Raw genomic sequence first — 12,472 nt, 5'->3', positions numbered from 1 at the left:
AATTGCGACTATGCTTGTCTTAAAATCGGCGAGAATGTGGGATTCGTATTCGATGAACCAAAAAGGACCAGCGCTTAACGTTATACACAACGGACAATTCGGGCCAAGTATCCCGCACCCCAAAGCTTACAGTGAGATCTATGAATACATTTCAACGTCAGCATACTTGTAGCCTCGTTCAGTGCCCAATACAATGTTGGATATCACGGCAGTGGCTTACCTCCATTGGCGCACAAGTGAAACGTGTAAGCCAGCCAGGGCGTTCCAGAATGCGGGCTCTCAGTCGGCACCAAAATGCCGAATTATCGAGCTTCAACATGGCTTGCTACACAGGGAGTCTCGGCTCGGTCTGGAACCCGGTTTGATCTAGCGCTCAGAGAGTTTCGAGGAGAAAGGTCAAACAGAAAACACTAAACGAAACCAATTCTGGTTCGGGGTATCAAACTGTCCGCGACGATACGGAGCCGCTGGAAACCTATGTAGCATAGCTAGCACAGCACCTGAATCTGTATGCACATGCCGAGACTGAGACACAGCCACTCACTATTTGTTGTCCCGCCTAGCTTGCTAAATGGATGTTTGGGGTAGGGCGGCCGCCCCTGTGCTTCATCCTGGTTTTAGGTTAGCAGACGACCCTTGAGGACCTTATAGCGAGGCCGATAGGGGACGAAGTTAAACTCGACCTCGACCTGACTTCATATAATTGGCATCAGTTGGAATGACTATAAAGAGGAGGGATGAACTACCAAGAATGGGATTGTATCATCAACAAACACTTGCACATTCACACTCACACTTGTAAACACAACAAACATCCAACCCGTTCAAACAAAACAGTTCCAAACCCATCACGACCACCACCATCACGTGACCACCTCAGGACCAACCTGCACCCTACCACCATCAAAAATCACCAAAATGCCCTCTCCCATCAAGCTTTTGGCCCTTTCCGCCAGCGCCGTCTCTGCTGCCGTCCACGTCGTCAAGGTCGGAGAGAATGGTCTAAACTTCACTCCTGCTCAGACCTCCGCCAAGGTTGGAGACACGGTAGAGTTCCATTTCTATGAAGGCTTCCACTCCGTTGCCCAGAGCAGCTTCGCCAAGCCCTGTGAGCCCATCAACAGCACTGCCTTCTTCAGCGGTGACCAGAATGTCAAGACCAAGGTCAGCGACAAGGTCTTCACCATCGAGGTCAAGACTGAGGATCCCATCTGGTACTACTGCGCTGTCCAGGGACATTGTCAAGGAGGAATGGTAGGAGCGATCAATGCTCCGTAAGTTGAACTATCTTGTAAACAACATTACATATGCTAACAAACGAATAGTACCAGCGGTGCTAAGAGCTTTGACAACTACGCCAAGGCCGCCGCCGACTCTGAAGATAGCTCTGCCCCCAAATCCACCGGAGGTGGTAAGTTTGGCGCCGCTGAGACAGGAAGCGCCTCAGGTTCTGCCTCTGGTACCGCTACCGCCACTGCTACAGAGAGCGGAACTGCTGCCAGCGCTTCAGCAACCGAGAGCGGTAACGCCGGTATTGAGGCTCGAGGACAGATCCAATGGCGTCTTATGAGTGGTGCCATTGCTGCTCTCTTTGGCGGTTTGATGATGTAGGAGAATCTCCTGCCAGTCAACGTTGTGTTATGATTCCAGCCCCAGAGGCATTATGTTTGTTTCAGCTAGCGAGTTACTAGTCATGGAACATTATGTATGTATAAACGCAGATAGACCATCTCCTGCAAGGAGTAATATGAATATATACCCTCACTTCCACAAGCCACAAAGGTGCTCTGTATTGACCGTGATGTGAAGCGACGCAAGGCATCAGCAAAGGTAAATGCGGCGTACGCAGATATTTCATATTAAATGGCATACACATGGGGTACCTGTCACGTATAATACCCGTCATATTTGTAAAAACGACATGGGCAATCTTTCTTCGGATCTCGTACCCCTTTGACTGACCGTTTCATTCTTGAAAACTATCATATAAAGCCGTTTAACGGGGATATTGTTTTATTCCGAGTTTCTCAACACAGCTCGTTTCTTTTCGTTTGTACTCCGCGTTAATCTGGACTCAAACTGCACTTGGAGCACCTATCTTAACCGCTCTGGCAGTGCGCCATCCACCGACTTTACATTCGAGTGGTATGGACAGGCAACTGAACGAAAAGAGGATCGTCAGTGACAAAAAGGCTTCCAGGACGTGCCAAGCTGAAGATGACATTGTCGTCAATCGTCGGACCCTGCATCTTGTGTACTGGGTCCTCTTGTTCAGTCACTTTAAATGCAATAGCCATGGTGGCAGTACTCATACTTATCACAAAATATTTGCCTCACATAAGTTGCGTAAACATGATATACATTATATCTCGTAGTAAATTGGAACAAATCACAGCCTGACTGACATGTAATCTCCCGTAACCATACGATCAGCCCTACCCAGGGCATGGTCAGTATGCTTTTTGGTGGCATTATTCCTAAACGTTGATCAATCCAAATGTGTGGCGATGTTCTGTTTAATATGACGACGTTGACCTTCAGTTCGCAATAGAGAGTATCACATTACTATTCGATATCTGATGTTGGACCTCTGGAACTTGAAGTATTGTCTTGCATTACTTCTTGTACTGAGAATCTTGGTAATCATTAATGAGAGGTTTATCTCGGTGCCATGCTTGTTTAAGGTAATGACTTGCTAGTCACTTCGATATTTCTTTCTTTAGTGATGCTAGTATTGCTCTTTCCTAATCTACCTAGGTGCTTATGGGAGGATGTTGCTTATTCCTAACGCCTTCCTAATGCACTCTCATGAGGAGATTGGGAAAGAGTAACGACAGCAGGATATTGGCATCACGCACATATTTACGCAGCGCAATCAATACAACATATACACATTTACTCAGCTTCAACGAGACAGCATACACACACTTTTACCCGAATTCATCGATACAGCACACACATTATACACCGTTTTGTCGATAGAGCATACACACTTACACTGTCATCAATATAGGTAGCATACACCGACGCACTTGTCCGACCATCGATACAACATACACACTTATCCTGTCGTCGATATAGCATAAGCAATTACCCTGCTTCTTCGATGCAGCCCACGCACACGTTTAGCATGCTTCATTAGTGCATCATATACGCATTCAACCTGCTCCGTCGATAAGCATAGGTACTATTTTCACCTGGCTTCTTGCTGCTTGGTTTTGAGGGCCGTGGTTCCTGTGTATCGCCTGGTAAGTCTACTTCTTATACTTAGGGAAAGAGACTAAATAACAACCAACTATTCAGTGCAAAAATCCCGGGCACGTTCGTGCTCAATGTCCGGTGTTAGAGCGGGAGCGGCGGCTCCAAGCCCCGTTTCGCTGTGGTGCCTGGTGATGGCACATTCTAGCGAATCAACCCTCCCCTCCGCCCCCTTCGCTGTGGCGGATGCTGCTTTGCCTCCGAACATACGTGCTGCCCGGATTGGGCCTCTCTGTTCAACAGGCCCCTCCGGCCTATACTGCTGGTGCCGCCTTTCCCCCCCTCTCCCGGTGCTGCCTCCGCCCCCGGCTCCCAACAGGGAAGAAGACCAGGAAATGGGTAATGGTTAAAATGTAAATAAAAAAGCCCCAGGAGGATTATGATTTCTTGCTTTAATATAAGTGATATCACAGCCTGAGGGAGTGAGAAAACATAGAATCTTAATATAGAGTATTAAACTAAACTAAGCAAAAGGTATCCTAACCTTAGTAAAGATATCCTAAACTCATACTGAGTTACCTTAGCCTTTTTGTCATTTAGGACTGAGGTCTTGAGTTTTGTTTCCTCCCCTAGCTCACGAGGAACATCCTTTCTACAATGGGATCTTTTGCTGCATTTTATCTCTCCGGATGTGACGTGATTTGACTGAACAAATTCCTCAGTAGTCCTTGATCAACTTTCCAAAACAACCTTCACACTCTCTGAATGCCGTTCTGGAGCCACTCAAATGTATTGAGCAACTCGAACCCGAATGTTAGAGACGGAGGAACCCCTATATCTAACGGTACCAGGTCTGTATTACCAGTTGGTTCGGAGTTCAAATGCTCATCAAGCACACGCTGAATGATTGCTTCGCAGTCTCCACAAACAACTCTGTTTGGCGAACTGGGACCGACCCAGTTCAAGAAAGCAACGAGCAAGCTCAGTTGTTGGACGATGTTGGACCGTGAAAGAGCAGGATTCAAGGGATGAACCCCTAAGAAGGTTGGTCGAAGTAGCTCTTGACAGAGAATGCCTCCTCCTAGTGCTCCGTACGCTACCAGCTATTCATAAAATCAGAATGAATGAATAACTATTGGGGGATGACGATACTCACAAGCCATTCAAAGTTCCGCCGCATAGGCGCAAAGCGATTTTTATGTATCCAGAGCATGACCGTTACTTTGACTAAATCAAAACTAGTTGCAAGTAAAGAGCCATCATCTATGGCACCATGCGTAAGAAGCAATCTCTCGACCACAAAGACATCTTTTCGATGAGCGAGATGAAGCAATATTCTTAGATAAAGAACATTTATGTCAAGATGCGGATCATCTAGATCTTCAAACTTGAAAATCAAATGCGAAGGCATGTCGAGAAATGTTTGCATCACCCGGGCTTTGATATTTCTTCATCCTATTAGCATATGCCAAAAGTTATCGCGACAACCTACTGAAGATATTCAAGCGTGGCATGGGTATCGTTGCCAAGTGCCACTTCTATCACCTCGTCAAAGACATACGCCATCAAGTAGCGAGCCCGTATGTAACTGTTGCTGGAAATCTCACCCTTCGTGTTCCAGCCCCTGTCATCGAGAGCGTTACGCTCTTCCATCAGCGTATCCTCAGATACCATACAGCTATCTGTCAAGTCCAATGGCGGCACTGATGAACAATAGCGGCGACTTAGAAGTGGTGGTCTACCAGTAAAGGAGACCTCGGATTTGTCATTTGCAAAGATGTAGCTGTAGAGTAAACGTTTATGTTCGACACAAAACGAAGGCTTTTGGGGCTGTGTTTGTGGCCTCGATGCCTCTCCCGAAGCATGAAGGCCCAAGAAAAGCAGCATAGAAACACATAGACTGTGGGAGTTCCAGTATACAGGGCCTAAAGAGTTAGTACAAGATACCGGACTTGATAGTGAACTTACTAGCATCGCCATAAACCATTGTTCCAAGAGCTGCATGTCGTCGACAGAGATCAAGGAGCATATTGTTGCCAGCTGTGAAACGGCGCGCTATCTCAATGCAGTAATGTATGTGATCGTGCGAGAGAACAGATGATCGCTTGCCTTCAACCCATTGAAGCTGACGATATGTTAGGGTGGATATTGCATCTGAAAGACCTTCGAGATGAGCCCACAGAAGCCCTATCGATTCCCATCGGATGTTTGGCCCACAGAACTGGGCTATCCATTCATCAAAACTATCAAAGGTATCGTTGACAGGCTTTGAAGTGTTGCGGCACAGCACATCAGCAACCTGCTCGTCGAAGCATTTACTGCCCTCAAAGCTTTGAAAAAGTTGCCGCAGAGACTTAATGATCCTTGATACAGCTGTGTGAGACCAACTCGTGGTGTTTTCAGGACCAGGTTCGTCATGAAATATCATATGTGCTTCTGGTCGTCCCGGAAGATACTGCAGTACAACAAGGCACATTTGCTGTGTTGGCAAAGGCAAACTGCGTAAACAAACATCATCGCTTCCAGGGCTTGCTACCTCTGGGCTGGGAAATTCAGAGCCTGTGTCAGAAAGAGACAGACTCTCTCGAGCTCCTTGAAAGACCGAGTTGTAGCTTGTAAAACCGAGGTAGCCTGGACTAAATGCGTAGTCTCGCGTCATTGGCTTGGCAGGTTGGGGTGAGAGACCTGGACTAGACTGAATCGAAGCTTTGACTCGTGATACTGCGGGTGATGCTGTGTAGACACAATTGTCTCCTCTCCTCTGGCATCGCATACAAATAGGTCGTCTGTGATCACAGGCGACTTTGCGTGCACGACATGGATCGCAAGCTTCTGGCCGTCCATTTGGTCGCCGGGACGGTGACGGCATTTAGTTCTGCATACAGCGGTGGCAGATTGGAATGAAGGATGAAATGAAGAGGCCAAAGCCATTTAATAACTTGGAAAATACGACCCGAAGATAGCTCTTCAGTCAAGACGATGATATAGAAAATGATGAGGCTCGAAGCGGTTGTCGGAGTCACAATCGACAATTATTGTTCAGCTCTAACCCAATAGACTAGAAAGAAGGCCAGGGTCGGGTCAGCATGAGTGCCGATTTCGGCTTGTAACCAACCAAGGAGCTGGGTTTAATAAACATTCATATCAAATAGTTTACTCACTACATCTCCGCTGGATCCATTAAAGGACCTGTTTCTCGTATTTAACTGCCTTTGGCCAAGTGAATGTGGTTAGACCGACAAATTTCAAAACAGTCATTGAGGCTCTGTCATCATGGTCTTCAGACACGATGCTGATAGTCTGAAGCAGGTTTCTGGGGCTATTACCGCGAGATCTTACGAAATTGTCAGAGAGTGAGCAAATATATATGCAAAAATGTTGTCTAGAAAAAAGATGCTGTTTCATAATCTTTACCTCGTCGTTCCATAACGATTATCATGACCAGTTTGGTTGGAACTGAGCAGATAACACTACAAGACGCTACAAAATGTTATTACTCATGCATTCAAGCGTTTCCTAAGTTCATATGATACTTTTTCTTTCAAGATATAAAGTTAAGATTCTATCATTCTCTTTTCCTACATAGTCTAAGGGAGGAAATAAAACTCAGGACCTTAATTCTAAGCGACAAAAAGACTTAGGCCACTTAGTACAGGTTTAGGATAAGTTTAGTATAGACTTAGGATACTCTTTACTAAGTTTATTTTGACACCCGATATTAATGTCTGATGTTTTCTTGCCCCCCGAGGCTAATGTAGTGAAGCTATCATAAACCCACTATAAACCTTGCATACTTTTAGCGCCGCCCATGCTAAAAAGTGGCGGGGCCTTTTTTTTAGTCCAAATTTTTTGTCGCATTGAATGTTCTCTCGATTCAACCACTTCAAGACATTTGCGACAATGGGCAAAAAGAGCTTCAGGGTGCGCATACACTTGACGCAACACCCCAATTGTGACCTATACTGATAACACAACAGGGAAAGAACAGAAGAGGAGGCGGTGGCGGCCGAGGTGGTGGTAACCAGGATAGAGGTGGCTGGAGAGATTATCCTGCCATTCCTAAGGAGAACGAGAAGCTCCAGCGCTTCTATGACACCCTCCTTCAGCTGCCTGAGGAGGAGAAGAACGCCTACTGGGAGGCTCTCAGACGTGAGCTTCCTAACAGCTTCAGATTCTGCGGCTCTAAAGGGTACGTTCTGTCGCAATCGCTCGCGTAACGCGAAATCTGTCTGCTAACCTCGATGTGCTTTCAGTCACGCCCTTCTTGTCAAGAGCCTTCTACAGACCAGATATATCCCCGAGATCGTCAAGATCGAGCATCAAGATGGCCGACCTGTTGAACCTCCCCAGCCTGTGCCCTGGTACCCCGACGAGCTTGCTTGGTGGATGACTACCCCCAAGAACGTCGTTCGCAAGTTCCCTCCCTTCGCCGCATTCCAGAAGTTCCTCGTCTCCGAGACGAGCGTTGGAAACATCAGCCGACAGGAAGTCGTCAGCATGATCCCCCCTATGCTGATGGATCTCCGCCCTGGCATGACCGTACTTGACATGTGTGCTGCTCCTGGAAGCAAGGCGGCGCAACTGCTCGAGATGATTCACCAGGGCGAGGAGGCCCGTGTGCGCAAGGTTCTCCGATCTTATGCTCAGGAAGATGGCCTGGATCTTGGTGCCGAGACCACAGATGAGATTGAGGCCGACCTCGAAGCCGACCCCAGCGACGCTGGACGGGCTACTGGAATCCTTGTCGCCAACGATTCCGATTACAAGCGCGGACACATGCTTGTCCATCAGCTCAAGCGACTTTCTTCCCCTAACCTTCTCGTCACGAACCACGATGCTACCCAATTCCCTTCGATCAGGCTCCCTGCTAAGGATGGCAAGAAGCCAACCTACCTCAAGTTCGATCGCATCCTAGCTGATGTCCCTTGCTCCGGTGACGGAACTCTGCGAAAGAATGCCAACATCTGGAAGGATTGGCAACCCGGAAGCGCTCTCGGCCTGCACCTCACCCAAATTCGAATTCTGGTCCGCGCTCTCCAGCTTCTCAAGGTTGGTGGCCGTGTCGTGTTCTCTACCTGCAGTATGAACCCTGTTGAGAACGAGTCTGTGGTTGTCTCAGCCATTGAGCGATGTGGCGGTCCTGCGAATGTTGAGATTGTCGACTGCAGCAAAGAGCTGCCCAACCTGAAGCGATACCCCGGAATGAAGGACTGGAAGATCATGGATAAGAGTGCCCGTATCTGGAGCTCCTGGAAAGAGGTTGAGGACTTTGCCAAGGAGAGCGCCGACGGTGTTATTCCTGGACGAGTCGTTGAGACCATGTTCCCCAGACTTGAGGGTGCTGAATGCGCTGACCTGCCTCTTGAGCGTTGCATGAGAGTCTATCCTCACATGCAAGATACTGGTGGCTTCTTCATCACAGTCTTGGAGAAGAAGTCTGAGTTCAAGGCTAAGAACGAGAACGAGTCGAAGGAGACCAAGCCCGCCAAGACTGAGGAATCCGCTGAGGCCACTCCTGCTGAGAAGGTTGCTGAAGAGGCACCTGCCAAGGAGACGACCGAGGTGAAGACTGAATCGGAGACTGCTCTTGCTGAAGTTGAAGCTACATCTGCCAAGGCCGAAGACAAACAGGAGGATGTTACTATGACGGATGCGTCTCCTAACGGTAGCAAACGACCTCTCGAAACTGAGGATGCTCAAGATCAGCCCGCTAAAAAGGTCAAGACTGAGTCTACTGAACCCTCAGCCGCTGCTACTCCTGTTGCCCAAGTGGCACAGGAGGGTAGCAAGCCTCGCCGAAACGGCCCCGTCGAGGAGGCTTTCAAGTATCTGGACGTGTCACACCCCACCGTCCAGAGCATTAAGGAGTTCTATCACATCTCTAAGCGCTTCCCTGACGATCGGTACATGGTCCGAAACGAGATGGGTGAGCCTGCTAAGGCCATCTATTACACCAGCGCACTCCTCCGCGATATCCTTATCGAGAACGAGGGCCGTGGCATCAAGTTCATCCATGGTGGTGTCCGCATGTACATGAAGCAGGACGCCCCCTCCGCTGATGTATGCAGATGGCGTATCCAGGCTGAGGGTATGCCCATCCTCCAGGGTTACGTCGGCGAGCCCCGTGTTGTGCACCTCCACAATAAGGAGACCTTCCGCAAGCTTCTCATCGAGATGTTCCCTCGCATCAACGATGGCAAGTACGAGCGCTTCGACGAGATCGGCGAGCGCGTCCGAGATATCGGCATGGGTTGCGCTGTTCTTCGCGTTGAGCCTGACGGCACAGACCCCGACTTTAGAGAGCGTATGGCTCTCCCTCTCTGGAAGAGCATCCACTCCCTTAACCTCATGCTTCCCAAGGAGGATCGATCTGCTATGCTACTACGCATCTTTAACGACACATCCCCACTCATCAATATTGCTGCGCAGAAGAACCAGAAGGCTGTCCAAGACGCCAAGGAGGCCGAGGCTGGTGATGATACCAAGGAGGAAGTGGATGTTGCGGATCTTCCTTCGCCCGAGGAGCCAGCAACGGAGCCAGTAGAGGCTGAGGAACAGAAGATGGAAACGGCTTAAAAAATGGGTCAATGTACAATTGCTTTATATTGTTTTTGATGTTGTTACAGTTTGAATCATGATCAGGGATGAAATGTTGATACAAATGGTATAATACAAGATGTTTCCAAACTTCGTCTACTCGTCCAGTAATCCCACAGTCCAGTGTACAATTCTATCTACGCCCTGGCCATTAATTGCGCTCACTGGAATAACAGCACAGTCTTTTGTCCAAGCATCCGTTACTCCACTTGGATGCGGCTTTTCGCCTTTTGTGACACTATCAAGGTATTGTTTTAATTCCTTGAAGTTTTCTTGTGTCTCTGGCAAGTCAGCCTTGGTTGCTACGGCAAACCATGGCTTTCCAGCAATCTGTAATCCCGGCTTTGAACTGAAATCTTCTTCATCGTTCGCCATACCTGGGGACAGATTCATAGGACCGTCCATATCCGACGTCACATCCCAGTCAATGTGTGATTCGATTGCGCGATCGGCCTCTTCTTCATCACGCATTTGTGCGTATAATCCAACCTCACGCCAGAGTGACTCCAAAGCCTTGACTGCATTGCCGGCGGACAGATCAATGACGAAAGCGAGGACACCAGCGCGTTCGACATGGCGTAAAAAAGCAATGCCCAGGCCTCGGTCAAGATGTGCACCTTCAATCAAACCAGGAATATCAGCAATCGTGAATCGAGTGCGTGGTTCGGTGTCGACTGCTTCGGGCAGACCCAGTTGAGCAGGATAGCGGCGATAACTCTTGATTACTGGCCGACCGGAATACTTGTCAAGAACAACCGTGCCGATATTGGGCTGCAGCGTTGTGAAGGCCCAGTTGCCCACTCTAGTACGGCTGTTTGTGATGGCACGAAGGAGGGTACTTTTTCCAGCATTAGGAAGGCCGACGAGGCCAACGTCAGCAAGGAGCTTGAGCTCAAGCTCAATCTTCATGGTAACAGCCTCTTCGCCTTTGGTAGCAAACATGGGCCGAGGATGCGCCCTGGATGTGAAGTGGGGGTTTCCCAAACCGCCGATACCTCCAGTTGCGAGAAGGATTGGCTTTGGGGTAGGGCGAGATAAGTCGAGATGGATGGTGGGAGGCGGTTGTTTAAGAAGTCGAGTTCGTTTAGGCAATCGAGGAAAGACGGTTTGTTTGATGTCAGTCTTAGACAGTCCGGGATATAAAAGCCACTTGCGACGCTCAGGATCCTGATCGCCCTCCTCATTCTCCTCTTCGACCTGTTCATCCTCCTCCCCCTCCTCTTCGTAACCCTCCTCGTTCTCTTCTTGCCTCTGCTTTCGCTCCAGAGCAGCCATAAGTTCCTCCTTTCTCTTTTGTTTCTGCTGGGCGCGCCACAAGCGCATATCCATCTCTTCGTCGAGCACCGGATCCTCACGCTCTATTTCACGGACTACTGTTCCCACAGGCACAGTTATAATAATATCCTCTCCTCGGGTTCCACTCTTTGCGCTTCCCTGTCCATGCTTGCCTCGACCGGCTCGAACAAATCGCTTCCGTGCCAACTTGTGCAGCGAGGTTTCGCCATGCGCCGCTTGAATGTAGACATTGCCGCCGTGACCACCATCACCACCATTGGGAGGGCCCTCAGCAAGGTATGCTTCACGCAAAAAAGAAATACAGCCGTTTCCACCTCTGCCAGCATAAAGAGTTAAGAAAGCTTTGTCCGAGAAACTAGGAGACGCATAGTCGTCCGGAGCAGGGTTTAGTCGGGACTCGGGGAGGTCGTTGATGGTGGAGTTGAAGCGACGTCGGAGAGCTGCTGTGCTGGCGAGAGTGTGTCTTGACAGGAGTATCGAAGGGTAGAGGAATGGTAGGAGTGTCGAAGACATAGCCGGGCACCGCGGAGCCATAATAAGAGAATTGTGCGACAATTCCGGTGCAGACTTGAAGCTGTTATGTTGAATATCTTTTGCTCATGTCTTCCATTACCTTGAGCCTGGTCGAAATTTTGGGGTTACTGATTAGATAAGATCCTTGTGAGTCTCTGGTTTAAACATGACAGAGCAGATGATGGATGAGATAGACTAGTACAAATACAATTTCCTGAATTGATTACCTAGGCAAGGCCAGAGTTTCTGTGCAATTATGTTAGCAGGTATACTACCAACAATTGATTTCTCTCTGGTACTTTGATCTCAGCCAACATGGATTGGATCTCATCATTGAAGTGGTTTTCGTGTAAGTCCTAAAAAGGAAAGAGGACTTCAGTGCAGAGCAACCTACCAGCACCACCAACCTACAAGGCAACCGCCGGCTTGGATCCATGCCTCAGGTCTCAGCTAGGACTAACGAAGGAAGGCAGTGCTAAAAGAGTTTCAAGGCCTACCTTATTTCTCTCCTCGTCTGATTTCTCCTTTCTAATACTCACTTCGTGATACCTTCAATCTCGTGTCATGTCAACATCTCGTCCCTCCGACATGTCGCAGCAAGTTGCCACTAACTACGGAGTACCTAGGCCATCTCTGTATCACACTCACGGACCTCACTTCCGGCGCTCCATGAAGGAAACGCCCACCCACGCGCTGTACGAATGCGCATGCGATTTCCAACATACTACTTAGTTTCTGATATTTATGCTCAAGATTGCCGACAACAAAGCCAACGTTTTGAACTCTACTCAGCTCTCTCTCGACGACGCTCCCCTGTCTGTTCGTTTCGCCTCGCCCCGACGGGATCCTGCAGCTCACCTAGAATGGC

General features: G+C 48.7%; 4 protein-coding genes across 4 annotated transcripts; 2 read left to right on the top strand and 2 right to left on the bottom strand.

The window, feature by feature from the left end:
* Positions 1–918: 918 nt before the first annotated feature.
* Positions 919–1,611, top strand: J7337_004430 (uncharacterized protein; the record flags this gene model as incomplete). The annotated part of the gene is made up of 2 exons (XM_044822124.1): positions 919–1,274; positions 1,326–1,611. 2 exons carry the CDS (start codon positions 919–921, stop codon positions 1,609–1,611), a joined length of 642 nt encoding a protein of 213 aa, XP_044683457.1.
* A 3,075-nt stretch (positions 1,612–4,686) lies between these two features.
* J7337_004429 (uncharacterized protein) lies at positions 4,687–5,185 on the bottom strand (the record flags this gene model as incomplete). Its single annotated transcript, XM_044822123.1, has 2 exons — positions 4,687–4,901; positions 5,167–5,185. 2 exons carry the CDS (start codon positions 5,183–5,185, stop codon positions 4,687–4,689), a joined length of 234 nt encoding a protein of 77 aa, XP_044683456.1.
* Positions 5,186–7,098: 1,913 nt separating this feature from the next.
* J7337_004428 (uncharacterized protein) lies at positions 7,099–9,774 on the top strand (the record flags this gene model as incomplete). Its single annotated transcript, XM_044822122.1, has 3 exons — positions 7,099–7,119; positions 7,176–7,387; positions 7,452–9,774. 3 exons carry the CDS (start codon positions 7,099–7,101, stop codon positions 9,772–9,774), a joined length of 2,556 nt encoding a protein of 851 aa, XP_044683455.1.
* Positions 9,775–9,891: 117 nt separating this feature from the next.
* J7337_004427 (uncharacterized protein) lies at positions 9,892–11,625 on the bottom strand (the record flags this gene model as incomplete). Its single annotated transcript, XM_044822121.1, has 1 exon — positions 9,892–11,625. One exon carries the CDS (start codon positions 11,623–11,625, stop codon positions 9,892–9,894), a length of 1,734 nt encoding a protein of 577 aa, XP_044683454.1.
* Between the last annotated feature and the right edge of the window lie 847 nt (positions 11,626–12,472).

Source organism: Fusarium musae, chromosome 3, assembly GCF_019915245.1.
Source record: "Fusarium musae strain F31 chromosome 3, whole genome shotgun sequence".
Classification (NCBI taxonomy): Eukaryota; Fungi; Ascomycota; class Sordariomycetes; order Hypocreales; family Nectriaceae; genus Fusarium; species Fusarium musae.
The sequence above is the reverse complement of the archived record's forward strand: the minus strand, read 5'-3'. Positions and strand labels throughout refer to the sequence as shown.